The 12,572-nt window shown below is 43.2% G+C and overlaps 1 protein-coding gene across 1 annotated transcript in view; it reads right to left on the reverse strand.

Annotated features, from left to right (window-relative positions):
- Window positions 1-419: 419 nt before the first annotated feature.
- Window positions 420-12,572, reverse strand: part of LOC138959465 (innexin unc-9-like) — a 78,374-nt gene continuing 66,221 nt past the window's right edge. Inside the window, exons 5-9 of the mRNA XM_070330964.1 lie at window positions 10,359-10,569; window positions 9,012-9,155; window positions 5,780-5,995; window positions 4,299-4,517; window positions 420-3,519 (exon numbers count right to left, since the gene is read on the reverse strand). Of these exons, the coding sequence (XP_070187065.1) occupies window positions 3,313-3,519; window positions 4,299-4,517; window positions 5,780-5,995; window positions 9,012-9,155; window positions 10,359-10,569 (997 nt within the window). The 3' untranslated portion in view covers window positions 420-3,312. The remainder of the gene's footprint in view (window positions 3,520-4,298; window positions 4,518-5,779; window positions 5,996-9,011; window positions 9,156-10,358; window positions 10,570-12,572) is intronic.

The following is a 12,572-nucleotide window of genomic DNA, read 5'->3' on the forward strand; positions in this document are numbered from 1 at the left end:
ATTGAAATATAGCTTATTTTGTAATACCGCGCTTCCTTCTCTTGCGGTCAAACCACTTTTACCGGGGGGGGGGGGGGGGAGAGAGAGACGTAAATACCGTAAACTACCTTGTATAGGCCCACCCCCCTATGCACCAATGTTGCATAAAAGTTTGGGTGGGCGTTTACTGGGTACTATATACCCTTTGCAGGAGTGGTTCCTTTGCTAGAATATTTTTATCATTTGTCATAGAAGTGTTCAAAGGATGCGTTATTGTACAAAACTTCTCTCTCTCTCTCTCTCTCTCTCTCTCTCTCTCTCTCTCTCTCTCTCTCTCTCTCTCTCTCTCTCTCTAACACACACACACACACACACACACACACACACACACACACACACACACACACACACACACACACACGAAACAAATACTTCAGCAATTCGAGCAGTCACTTTATTTTCCTTCTATAAACGTATTCGCTACAAAGCACAAGTTTGACGAAAATAGCTTGTATTGAAAGCACTAGTCCCTAACTAAAGCACACAGAAGAAGGGAAAATAATTTGAAAGAAACATTTAAAAATAACCACAGTTTAATTTAGTCGGCATAATGTTGTAGTCAACCCATAGTTTGTTCATGAATAAATTGGCGCTCAGGTATCAATAAACTTGAAACGTTGTGTACTGTCCATTGATTCAACTCTCTCAGCTTCTGAGCAGTTTTGACAGCTTGCACCATGTTTTAGCCATTTAGGATCAACTGTATTTAGAGTGCAATCCATTTGATAGATCGAAACTGCATATGTTGGTTATACATGTTTATGGTTATGTGGATTAAAACTTTGTGAAGTGTATAAGTATATTTCGATGTGTATTATCATTTGATGGGGAATTCTGTACAGAATAATTTATTTATGTATGTTTTTGTGAGGCGCATAGAACTATTTTATGATTTGCGCCATATAAATATCCTCATTATTATTATTATTATTATTATTATTATTATTATTATTATTATAAGTCAGTTTGTCAGCTTTGATTCGCTTCACTGTTTATACGTCTTCATTTATTTAATCACGGGTACACAAAGAAAAATAAGAAACTCAAGAGCACAAGCAAATACACTTCTATATACGCTTGAGTGCAAGAAAAATAAATACAAAATTAATTTGCTATTTCAGTACAAAATACAGAAACAAACAGATTCATCTGGCATCTGTTTTATGAACACATAACATAGAAAACTAGCTCAGATGACAAAAACAAAAGTAAACAAATACAAAATAATGTATCGTTTCCACTCTATAACCATGTAGACCAGCAAACTCGTTCTAGTACAATAAGTAAATGGTCAAAGTTAAACAAAATAAAAAGATATCTGTACTCACCGATACAAGAACAGCACAAGAGAAAATTCGTACTGTCTTGTGCTGTTCTCGTATCGGTGAGTACAGATATTTTTTTTTTTTTTTTTTTAACTTTGTTCATCTCACCACAGTCACTTCGTTGTTTAGATTTTGTAAATAGTCAAGTAAACGAGCGAAACTTGTGACCAAAGGCTACTTTTTTAGTATCTTTCTTCGTTGTCCTCAGTGTCAACAAGTTCGTGATGAAATACAAGCTATGTGATGTTTGCGTTCATATTATACGATGATTTAATGAACTATTCAGTTACCAAAAATATGTACGTATTCATTGAACTGTCATTTTATATAGGCTATGAGGTACATGTCTGTCATTCTCTTTAGAAATTGCATGTTACGATGTAGCAATAGAGTCATGATCTTCCAGAAAGCTCACATTCAAACTCTACAAATAACAACAAGTATTTTCCTACGAGCAATTTAACAAAAGAGGAAGAAGTTAAAAATGTCATCCCGAAACAAATCAAATTGCAGTACAAAAAGACGACTTAATACACATTAAAAGTAATGAAATATCGCGGTTATCCTTCAACCATTTAAAGATAAGAAAAAGAAGATGTAAAATAAAGATTTTAAATTGATTAGTCAACCGTTTTGCCCTTTTCGCTCAAACGCACACAAAAGGAGGGGGGGAGGACAACAAGGAACCACTGCGCAACAAACACACTCCAAAACAAATAGCACAACAACAGCCATCAAAGCGAAGAGGAAAATAATGGACGCCAATTACAATGTAACCAACAGCAGAAGAACGACACGACACAAGTGCTATCAAAGGCAAACTCCGTCTAGTGTAAACGATTCGGCTTACCATCTCAGCTTTGGTCAGGCTTTTATATGGGGTATAACACCACCCCTCCACTTGTTCACGTACCAAAAGTCAACGGCCTCGGTGCTCTCAGCGTACAGTGGGATTTTTTCTATGAATCAATTTCGTTAAGTAAATTAAGAAATTAATTCGTCCAAAAAAATTAAGCTCGCCACAGCAAACAGTGTGATAACCCTCGAATGACTAGTCCTGTGATAAATATTGTTCAATGACATATCTAGTCCTGTGATAATGATAGTTTTTAGCGGTAAACTTTTAGCTAAAGCTGACGGCAATTTACCTATTTGGAATCATGTTACTATTCCTGTTAGTGTACATATGCGTGCGCGAGTGTAGTATGCTTCGTATGGTATTTTTATCTGTTGTCTTATTATTTGTTTTGTCTTTTAATGTGCACCACACTGAAATTTCTCTGTATGAGATAATAAAGTATTCGTATTCGTATTCGTATTCAAACAGTCAAGGTGTTGATTTTTGGTATGTAATCAAGTGGAGGGATGATCTTATCTTATGTAAAAGCCTGGCTAGGTCTGAGATGGTGAACCGAACTGTTTCCAAGAGAAGGAGTGTGCCTTTAAACGAGGACTTTCTCAGTACCATTAGGAACGACAGGGATAGAATAAAGAAGCGTTCAGTCTCCATTATATAGAGTACAAAAAAACATCGCATACTCAACAGATGGATATTGTGCAGCTGAATATATTGTCGCCATAAACAAACAGCATACGGTACACCACACACCATCAAACGAAGACAATCTTACCACACAACAAACATTACAATAAGCAAATTAAAAAAAAATATATAAAACAACACATCGAAGCAACAATAGACGAAGGTCGGAAATAACTCTGTCAGTTTGGTATGGGTTGTGAAAGAGTGAATACTCAAACTTTCTTACGTGACAATGTATAGCCAGTCACTAGCGAGAGGTGTGTCTGAAACACGTGGACTGAAGGAGCAAGTGTAGAAAGCATGCCTCGAGAAAAGCAAGAGTAGGCCTATTCACTCTTTTACAACCCATACAAACCCGACAGAGTGATTTCCGGAGTTGGTTTATTACACGAAGACACAACGCCATTACACGAGCACCTCATCCGCCCCGGTACGGACAAGCGGCTTGGACTTGTAGAGTCGCCACAGCTGCAGCAGGAGGTCTGAGATCACCACGTTGTTGGAGTTCTTGGCCACCACGCGCAGCACGAAGATGCCGTCGTCACGCAGGTAGTGGTCAGCGAACCGGTCAGCCAGCCGCTTGTCCTCCTCCCCCGTCAGCTCACCTTGAGCCTGGGAGGAACATGGGGAGAGGAATAGTGAGAGGGAGGGGGTGGTTGTGGGGAAGTGTTGGCAGCGGGTAAGAGAGAGAGAGAGTGTGTGTGTGTGTGTGTGTGTGTGTGTGTGTGTGTGTGTGTGTGTGTGTGTGTGTGTGCGTGAGTGCGTGCGTGCATGCGTGTGTGTGTGAGTGCGGGCCTGCGTGTGTGTGTGTATTCGTGTGCTCAGTATACTACTCGGAATACCGTACGACTTTCGTGGGGAAAACAGGGAAACACCCACCCCCAAACCCCACCCCCCGTCCCGACTACCCCCTCCTCCAGCGCTTTGTTCTCTTCAATGTTGGTATTGTTTTGACATGCTTCTGTTTGTACATCTTCTGCTCTACGTTGTTTATACTGAAGCCGAGGCTACAACACTAAAGCTTCTACCAGGAGGTTTGAGTGTGTTTGACGCTTTTCTGCTTTTCATTTACCCCCACCCAATCGCATTACCCCTCTCTCTTCCAGTTTCCACAAGGACGCCAGACCTACTACAGCCTTTAGCCTTGTGCGGAATTCGTTTCTGCTCGGATCATCACTGCTCCACGCAATGGCACCAGGCTATTAATTTACTACACAAGGCCTACTCCCAAAATCTGTCTGAACGACACACACGAGATCGGAACGTGCCCGTATCAAGTTGTATGATGTGGATGGAGCAGTGGGGACGGGGCGGTGTGAGAACACACCGGGACACGAAACAGGTGTTAGGACAGCACTCACAAAAAGTTTTAACAAAAAGGTTTTTTTTACTTTTAGGAACTTGCGAACGTAGCGACTCCTGCTGTTGCGCACGATAGCACGTGCCACCCACAGGCCGAAGCTGAAGATGGTCATGCAGGCCACGAAGATGAACCAGAACCACAGGAAGCTGAAGATCTGTTCGTTGAACAGGTTGATGGGCAACACGCACTGGAACGTCCATCGCTGTAGGTTGTTCAGCTGACGGATCTCGAAGTCACACAGCGTGACCTGTTCGGACATTAGTACGTAGATAAAAACGTAAACGGTGACCACATTAAACTAGATTCACCATAAGTTATGTACGTGTATTTCATTAGTGCTCAGATGTCAAAGTCAGAATTTGTCATCTTCGTAGTATAATATAAACATGAGTATATCTAACGCGTTGGACAGGTTAGCATTAGTGTAAGGTGTGTTCCCCAGTTTTATGTATGTCTACGATCTTATAGAAACAAAGTCGTCTAAGTGTGACAGGGGAGGCTACCGCTCCTTTCACAGCAGACTCTGCACCCGAGTTGTTGGCCTTTAAGTCAACACCGGTGGATTGTGGAATTCTGTTTGTGATGGGGTCTGGTGGTTTCCGATTGTCTGTATGTTCATGGAAACCTTCGGGTTATTATAGGGCTAAGAAATTAGCCCTAACATTTTCAATCCTGTTTGATTGCACTTCGCCTCCCGAGGTGATCGTAGTGTTTCGGCACTCGGTTACATCTGGCGCTGCGAGCAGGATGGGACTCGGCATATGTTCAGGTAATGGCATAATATGACCACTGAACATTTTCGTGCTGTTCCCATTCTGCGAACTTGGGATGGACAGTGGTCCCCCGGTTCGGAACTTCGGGGCGAAATTCATTCAAACGGGGGCGATTGTGACAGGGGAGGCTACCGCCCCTTTCACAGCAGACTCTGCACCCGAGTTGTTGGCCTTTAAGTCAACACCGGTAGATTGTGGAATTCTGTTTGTGATGGGGTCTGGTGGATTCTGTATGTTCATGGAAACCTTCGGGTTTGCATAACAGTTTTTATAGGGCTAAGAAATTAGCCCTAACATTTTCAATCCTGTTTGGTTGCACTTCGCCTCCCGAGGTGATCGTAGTGTTTCGGCACTCGGTTACATAAGTAAAAAGGAAAAAAGCAAAACGCCAAACCTCTAAGTTTGACATCACCACTCGCTTACACCCATTCCCATACACGTTCAAGTCAACGCATCAGAGCTAAGCCACGATCAGAGCTAAGCCACGAAGACTCAAGGGGCAGGTTTCATGGGCCAAGCAACACAGTCGGTTGACTGCAGTTGAACAAGTGAAGTGGAGTAGTTCAGCGTTTCATGAAAAATATTTCTGTCGGCCGACTGTGCCTCTTCGCTCGGGGAATTGACCGATTACAGTACCACCAGCACAGCGTTCAGAAAACCGCAGTTTGGTGTCGAAGCGGTGGTCCGACTGTAAGTGTGACCACAGCGAGTCCATGAAACCGGCTCCAGATCTTACCTTGGGAAAGTATGGCGACTCGCGCCTCTCGCGGGTGTTGGTCAGCCCGGTGAGGATCTCCATGCCGAAGATGTTCCACCAGCCGCCCATGATGCGATTGAGGATGAAGAATTGGCTGATGACGTTGATGCTGTAGCCCAGCTTCACCACCAGGTACAGCCCCGACAGGTAGCACCCGTGACGCTTCCCGAAACAGAAGCAGCACAGCTTGGATATCTCAACATAAAAAGAAAAGATTCTCTGTGAATGAAATGCCACACAAAAAAGGCTTGGACAACGCTAACAGGTAGCACTCGTGACGCTTCCCGAACCAGAAGCAGCACAGCTTGGATATCTCAACAACAACAAAGAAAAACAAGTCGCGTAAGGCGAAAATACAATATTTAGTCAAGTAGCTGTCGAACTCACAGAATGAAACTGAACGCAACGCAACGCAGCAAGACCGTATACTCGTAGCATCGTCACTCCACCGCCCGTGGCAAAGGCAGTGACCGTGGAATTGACAAGAAGAGCGGGGTATTCGTTGCGCTGAGAAGGATAGCACGCTTTTCTGTACCTCTCTTCGTTTTAACTTTCTGAGCGTGTTTTTAATCCAAACATATCATATCTATATATTTTTGGAATCAGGAACCGACAAGGAATAAGATGAAAGTGTTTTTAAACTGATTTCGAAAAAAAAATTTTGATAATAATTTTTATATATTTAATTTTCAGAGCTTGTTTTTAATCCGAATATAACATATTTATATGTTTTTGGAATGAGCAAATGATGGAGAATACGATAAATGTAAATTTGGATCGTTTTATAAATTTTTATTTTTTTTTACAATTTTCAGATTTTTAATGAACAAAGTCATTAATTAATTTTTAAGCCACCAAGCTGAAATACAATACCGAAGTCCGGGCTTCGTCGAAGATTACTTGACCAAAATTTCAACCAATTTGGTTGAAAAATGAGGGCGTGACAGTGCCGCCTCAACTTTCACGAAAAGCCGGATATGACGTCATCAAAGACATTTATCAAAAAAATGAAAAACACGTTCGGGGATTTCATACCCAGGAACTCTCATGTCAAATTTCATAAAGATCGGTCCAGTAGTTTAGTCTGAATCGCTCTACACACACACACACACACACACACACACACGCACACACGCACGCACACACGCACATACACCACGACCCTCGTTTCGATTCCCCCTCGATGTTAAAATATTTAGTCAAAACTTGACTAAATATAAAAAAGAGATTCTCTGTGATAAGTGTAGTTGCACTCACGCACAGAATGAAATGCCACACAAAAAGGCTTGGACAACGCTAACAGGTAGCGCCAGTGACGCTTCCCGAAACAGAAGCAGCACAGCTTGGATATCACTAAATAAACAAGTCGCGTAAGGCGAAAATACAATATTTAGTCAAGTAGCTGTCGAACTCACAGAATGAAACTGAACGCAATGCCATTTTTCAGCAAGACCGTATACTCGTAGCATCGTCAGTCCACCGCTCATGGCAAAGGCAGTGAAATTGACAAGAAGAGCGGGGTAGTAGTTGCGCTAAGAAGGATAGCACGCTTTTCTGTACCTCTCTTTGTTTTAACTTTCTGAGCGTGTTTTTAATCCAAACATATCATATCTATATGTTTTTGGAATCAGGAACCGACAAGGAATAAGATGAAAGTGTTTTTAAATTGATTTCGACAATTTAATTTTGATAATAATTTTTATATATTTAATTTTCAGAGCTTGTTTTTAATCGGAATATAACATATTTATATGTTTTTGGAATCAGCAAATGATGGAGAATAAGATAAACGTAAATTTGGATCGTTTTATAAATTTTTGATTTTTTTTACAATTTTCAGATTTTTAATGACCAAAGTCATTAATTAATTTTTAAGCCACCAAGCTGAAATGCAATACCGAAGTCCGGGCTTCGTCGAAGATTACTTGACCAAAATTTCAACCAATTTGGTTGAAAAATGAGGGCGTGACAGTGCCGCCTCAACTTTCACGAAAAGCCGGATATGACGTCATCAAAGACATTTATCAAAAAAATGAAAAAAACGTTCGGGGATTTCATACCCAGGAACTCTCATGTCAAATTTCATAAAGATCGGTCCAGTAGTTTAGTCTGAATCGCTCTACACACACACACACACACACACACAGACACACACACACACGCACATACACCACGACCCTCGTTTCGATTCCCCCTCGATGTTAAAATATTTAGTCAAAACTTGACTAAATATAAAAAGAAAAGATCTCTGTGATAAGATGAGTGGCACTCGCGCACAGAATGAAATACCACACAAACAAGACTTAGACAACGTGAACAGGTAAGCTGCCACTGACGTTTACCGACACAGAAGCAGCACAACCGGGAGATCTGCACAAAGATGGCTGTAGACGATAAAGTATAAACCGGCCAGCTGTGGTGTACTCGCAGAAGGTACGATGGCCTTACTTGTGTTCAGCTTTCGAATCTGGAAGTGGCATTAAAAGCTGTTTAAAACTGTAGCAGTTCGGCTTAAAGAACTGCCTACAAAAAACACTTGTCTTGGAGTTAAATGCTACAAACCAGCTTTACAAAGAAGAAGTAGCACAGCTTGTTGACCTGCTTAAATGACTGCGTGAGTCCAAGTGCAAAGAATAATAATTAAGATAACATTCATATTGCCTCGGACACTCTTAGACAATGAAAGTAGTCACTTTGAATTACCATAGACACGGAACAATATTCAGATGAACCTGGGCATGGGAAGAGACAGGCAAGAAATACTGTTGTGTGCCAGCTCGCCTCAAATTGCATAAGGAGTGTAAGGGCAGGATATTTTGACTGGAATGAGAGAGAAATTCAAGTTTTACGCCCTCACGGCAAAGCCATTAGGGGCATGTTCCCGGGTTTTAACCCGACTTTAGATGAGATACACAAGTGTATGCGTGTTTAGGTGGTATCAGCCATCTGCACTTATGGCAGAATGACCGAGGTCTTTTACGTGCCACTGTGGTGACACGGGGGTGGGAGATGGATACCGTCTTAGGGTCTGCACATAAAGTTGACCCGTGTCCGTCCCGGCCCGGATTCGAACCAGCGACCTTTCGATCACAAGTCTAGTGCTCTACCACCTACGGGAATGCGCTAACCTAGCGATGTTTTATTGGCCAGGCGTAGCAAAGACAAAAACAGAATGAAAATATCAAGCGGACAGCAACTAAGGTGCGCGTACCTTCTGCCTGATGCGGACCATGACGTTCCAGTGGTACTGGCGGTGGGCGTCAAGCCAACGGTCCATGTAGTCCGCAATCTGCTGCACAGTCTCCCTGTGCCGAGTATGGTCCCCCATCTGGCTCTCCAGCGTCAGGCTCACGATCTGAAACAAGGATTAGGTCAGAATAAATACCAGATATGGGAACTGGGATGAATGAAAAAGTCTGAAAGTTATCTATGACTCACACATAATGTAGAAATTCTGGGCATGAACCATACAATTGCTCTGAAATTGTATCCCTCGTGCTCAAAGAAATAGTCTGGTTTCAGCCAAAAGTCTGAAGATTCTCATGTATGAATTACACAATAGGTCATAATTTTGTCAAATCCAAAGACAATAACAGCGTTCAAATAAACCTCCTGAGGGACTTCACGGCTGCTTAAAGAGAATCGCCAAAACAGCAAGAAAACCAAGTCTTTCTGTCATCTTCTGCGATCCCAGTATACACTCCTGTAACATACACTATAGAACACACATATCACCTTGCCTAGAGTGATGCCCGAACCTCTACAGAGCAGCCTACAGCAGCATCAGAGAAGCTTGAAGAGGGAAGGCGAGAAAAGCCAAATACCAATCACTGTTCCCTTCTTCTCTCTGCAGAAACGCAAGTCTTTTATCTGAATATCCCTATGATTTTACACACATCACCGGTGCTCCCCTTTTCCAAGTCAACAACATAAGTACCCCCCGAGTAGCCTCCGACAGATGCAGAGCATTTTGAAGAGGTGCACTACGAACAGCCTAATCATGAAAACAACCTGGTAGAGCATGATCTCACCCCGCCACAAGCAGAAGCCATTAATCAGCTCTTACCTTGTCGAGGTCAATGCCCGAAGCTCCGATGAGCAGCCTCCAGCAGTCAGGGTCTGATAGAGCATGATCTCCCCCCACCCCACCCCCACCCCCCCCCCCCCCCCCGACCCCCGGCACAACGCAAAACCCCTTCAAATTACCAATAAGCACTCAACAAATATTGTGGGTTTTTTAAACAATAATAAGGAGAACATTTTTAATCAGCACTCACCTTGTCGAGGTCAATGCCCGAAGCTCCGCCGATCAGCCTCTAGCAGAGTCAGGGAAGCTTGAAGACGAGCACTACGGACAGCCTAATCATGATACCCCACTGGTAGAGTATGATCTCACCCCGGCCCAAACAGAAGGCCTTAGTCAGCTGTTACCTTGTCGAGGTCGATGCCCGAAGCTCCGCCGAGCAGCCTCCAGAAAATTACCAACAGGCACTCAAAAAAAGTTGGGTTTATTTTAAACAATAATAAAAAAAATTAAAAAAATTAAAACAGCACTCACCTTGTCGAGGTCAATGCCCGAAGCTCCGCTGAGCAGCCTCCAGCAGATGCTGGGCAGCTTGAAGAGGAGCGCCATGAAGAGCAAGATGATGGGCACCCACTGGTAGTAGCTCAGCTCCAAGGACTCGCGGCGGATGATGTTGCTGGGGAGCTCGTTCTTCATCGGCACGTAGTACGTGTTGGCCACCCAGCAGTACGTCTTTGCGTAGGTCCTTGGGTGTGGGAGGAAGATGTCATAAGCATTGTAAGTGCACGTGGTTGTTTTGGGAAAAGAAATGACTGGGTTTCACAAGCATTACCAGATTGTCAAAGAAATCAGCACAGCTTCCGATGCACGTGGTTGTTTTGGGAAAAGAAATGACTGGGTTTCACAAGCATTACCAGATTGTCAAAGAAATCAGCACAGCTTCCGATGCACGTGGTTGTTTTGGGAAAAGAAATGACTGGGTTTCACAAGCATTACCAGATTGTCAAAGAAATCAGCACAGCTTCCGATGCACGTGGTTGTTTTGGGAAAAGAAATGACTTGAATGCACAAGCATTACCAGCTTGTCAAAGAAATCAACGCAGCTACCGATCGATCTGGAATTACTGATTTTTATTTACCAAGATTCAAGAAGTTTTGAATGTACATGTATTCACTCATATTTAGACTTGTCGTTCTCCTTCTTACGCGTGTTGCTGTGTTGTTATTGTTGTGAATATGAACATTGTTTTAACCATCTGGAACTCCATGGCCTCAGCACTTCGAATAACTGGCACCTACTGATTGGAAATCAGCAAAAAAATCAAAGTCTTCAACAATAGGGACGGATTAAGATTGTTCCCTGCCTACAGGACAGAATCAAAATCGCATTTTACGACTCCTTTTGTGGACTGAGATCAGCAGCGATAGGAACGATCGAGGATTATGTATTTAGTTTAAAAGTGGTATTCGATGCTGTTTGCTCAAAAATAGACAGGTTTGATTCCTTTTACCTTTTTTTCTCGGTGGCCTAGTGGTAAGGCGTCCGCCCAGTGAGCGGGAGGTCGTGGGTTCGAACCCCGGCCGGGTCATACCTAAGACTTTAAAATTGGCAATCTAGTGGCTGCTCCGCCTGGCGTCTGGCATTATGGGGTTAGTGCTAGGACTGGTTGATCCGGTGTCAGAATAATGTGACTGGGTGAGACATGAAACCTGTGCTGCGACTTCTGTCTTGTGTGGGGTGCACGTTAAATGTCAAAGCAGCACCCCCTGATATCACCCTTCGTGGTGGACTGGGCGCTAAGCAAACAAACAAACAAACCTTTTTTTCTGGTTGTTTGGTTGGTTGTTGTCGTGTTGGGTTTTATTTTCTTATGTACTGGTTGGTCCGGTGTCAGAATAATGTGACTGGGTGAGACATGAAGCCTGTGCTGCGACTTCTGTCTTGTGTGTGGTGCACGTTATATGTCAAAGCAGCACCGCCCTTCGTGGTCGGCTGGGCGTTAAGCAAACAAATAAACAAACAAATTTTCTTATGTTTGTGTTTGTTTGTCTGTTTGGTTGGTTGGTTGGTTGGTTGTTGGGTTTTTTAACAATCACCGGGACTCTACCAGTTGGTTACTCTTAGACACTTAGGGCTGGCTGAAAAATCGATGTTAACATGAACATTTGTAGAACGAACCTTCTCTTTTTCTGTAATTAGCACAAGCACATCACCAGCGTCTTCTTCAACAGAAACTCCCCTTGGGTGGACATGTTGCCGCTGAATGGTACGCACGCAATTCATACGCCTTTTTACCAAGCCCCTAATTTCCAAACTATAACCATGTGGTAGAGTACCAGGGAACCCTTCGCCTCGACGGACAATATTAATAAAAAGAACCAGCTTAAAGCCGCGTCAGGCTGTGTGGAGTGGGTGCATTTAATGGGTGTGCCGACATACCAGCTCACCTTAAAGCAGCGTCAGGTTGTGTGGAGTGGCTGCATTCAATGGGTGTGCCGACATAACAGCTCACCTTAAAGCAGCGTCAGGCTGTGTGGAATGGGTGCATTCAATGGGTGTGCCGACATAACAGCTCACCTTAAAGCAGCGTCAGGCTGTGTGGAATGGGTGCATTCAATGGGTGTGCCGACATACCAGCTCACATTAAAGCAGCGTCAGGCTGTGTGGAGTGGGTGCATTCTATGGGTGTGCCGACATACCAGCTCACATTAAAGCAGCGTCAGGCTGTGTGGAGTGGGTGCATTCAA

Source organism: Littorina saxatilis, linkage group LG2, assembly GCF_037325665.1.
Source record: "Littorina saxatilis isolate snail1 linkage group LG2, US_GU_Lsax_2.0, whole genome shotgun sequence".
Lineage (NCBI taxonomy): Eukaryota > Metazoa > Mollusca > Gastropoda > Littorinimorpha > Littorinidae > Littorina > Littorina saxatilis.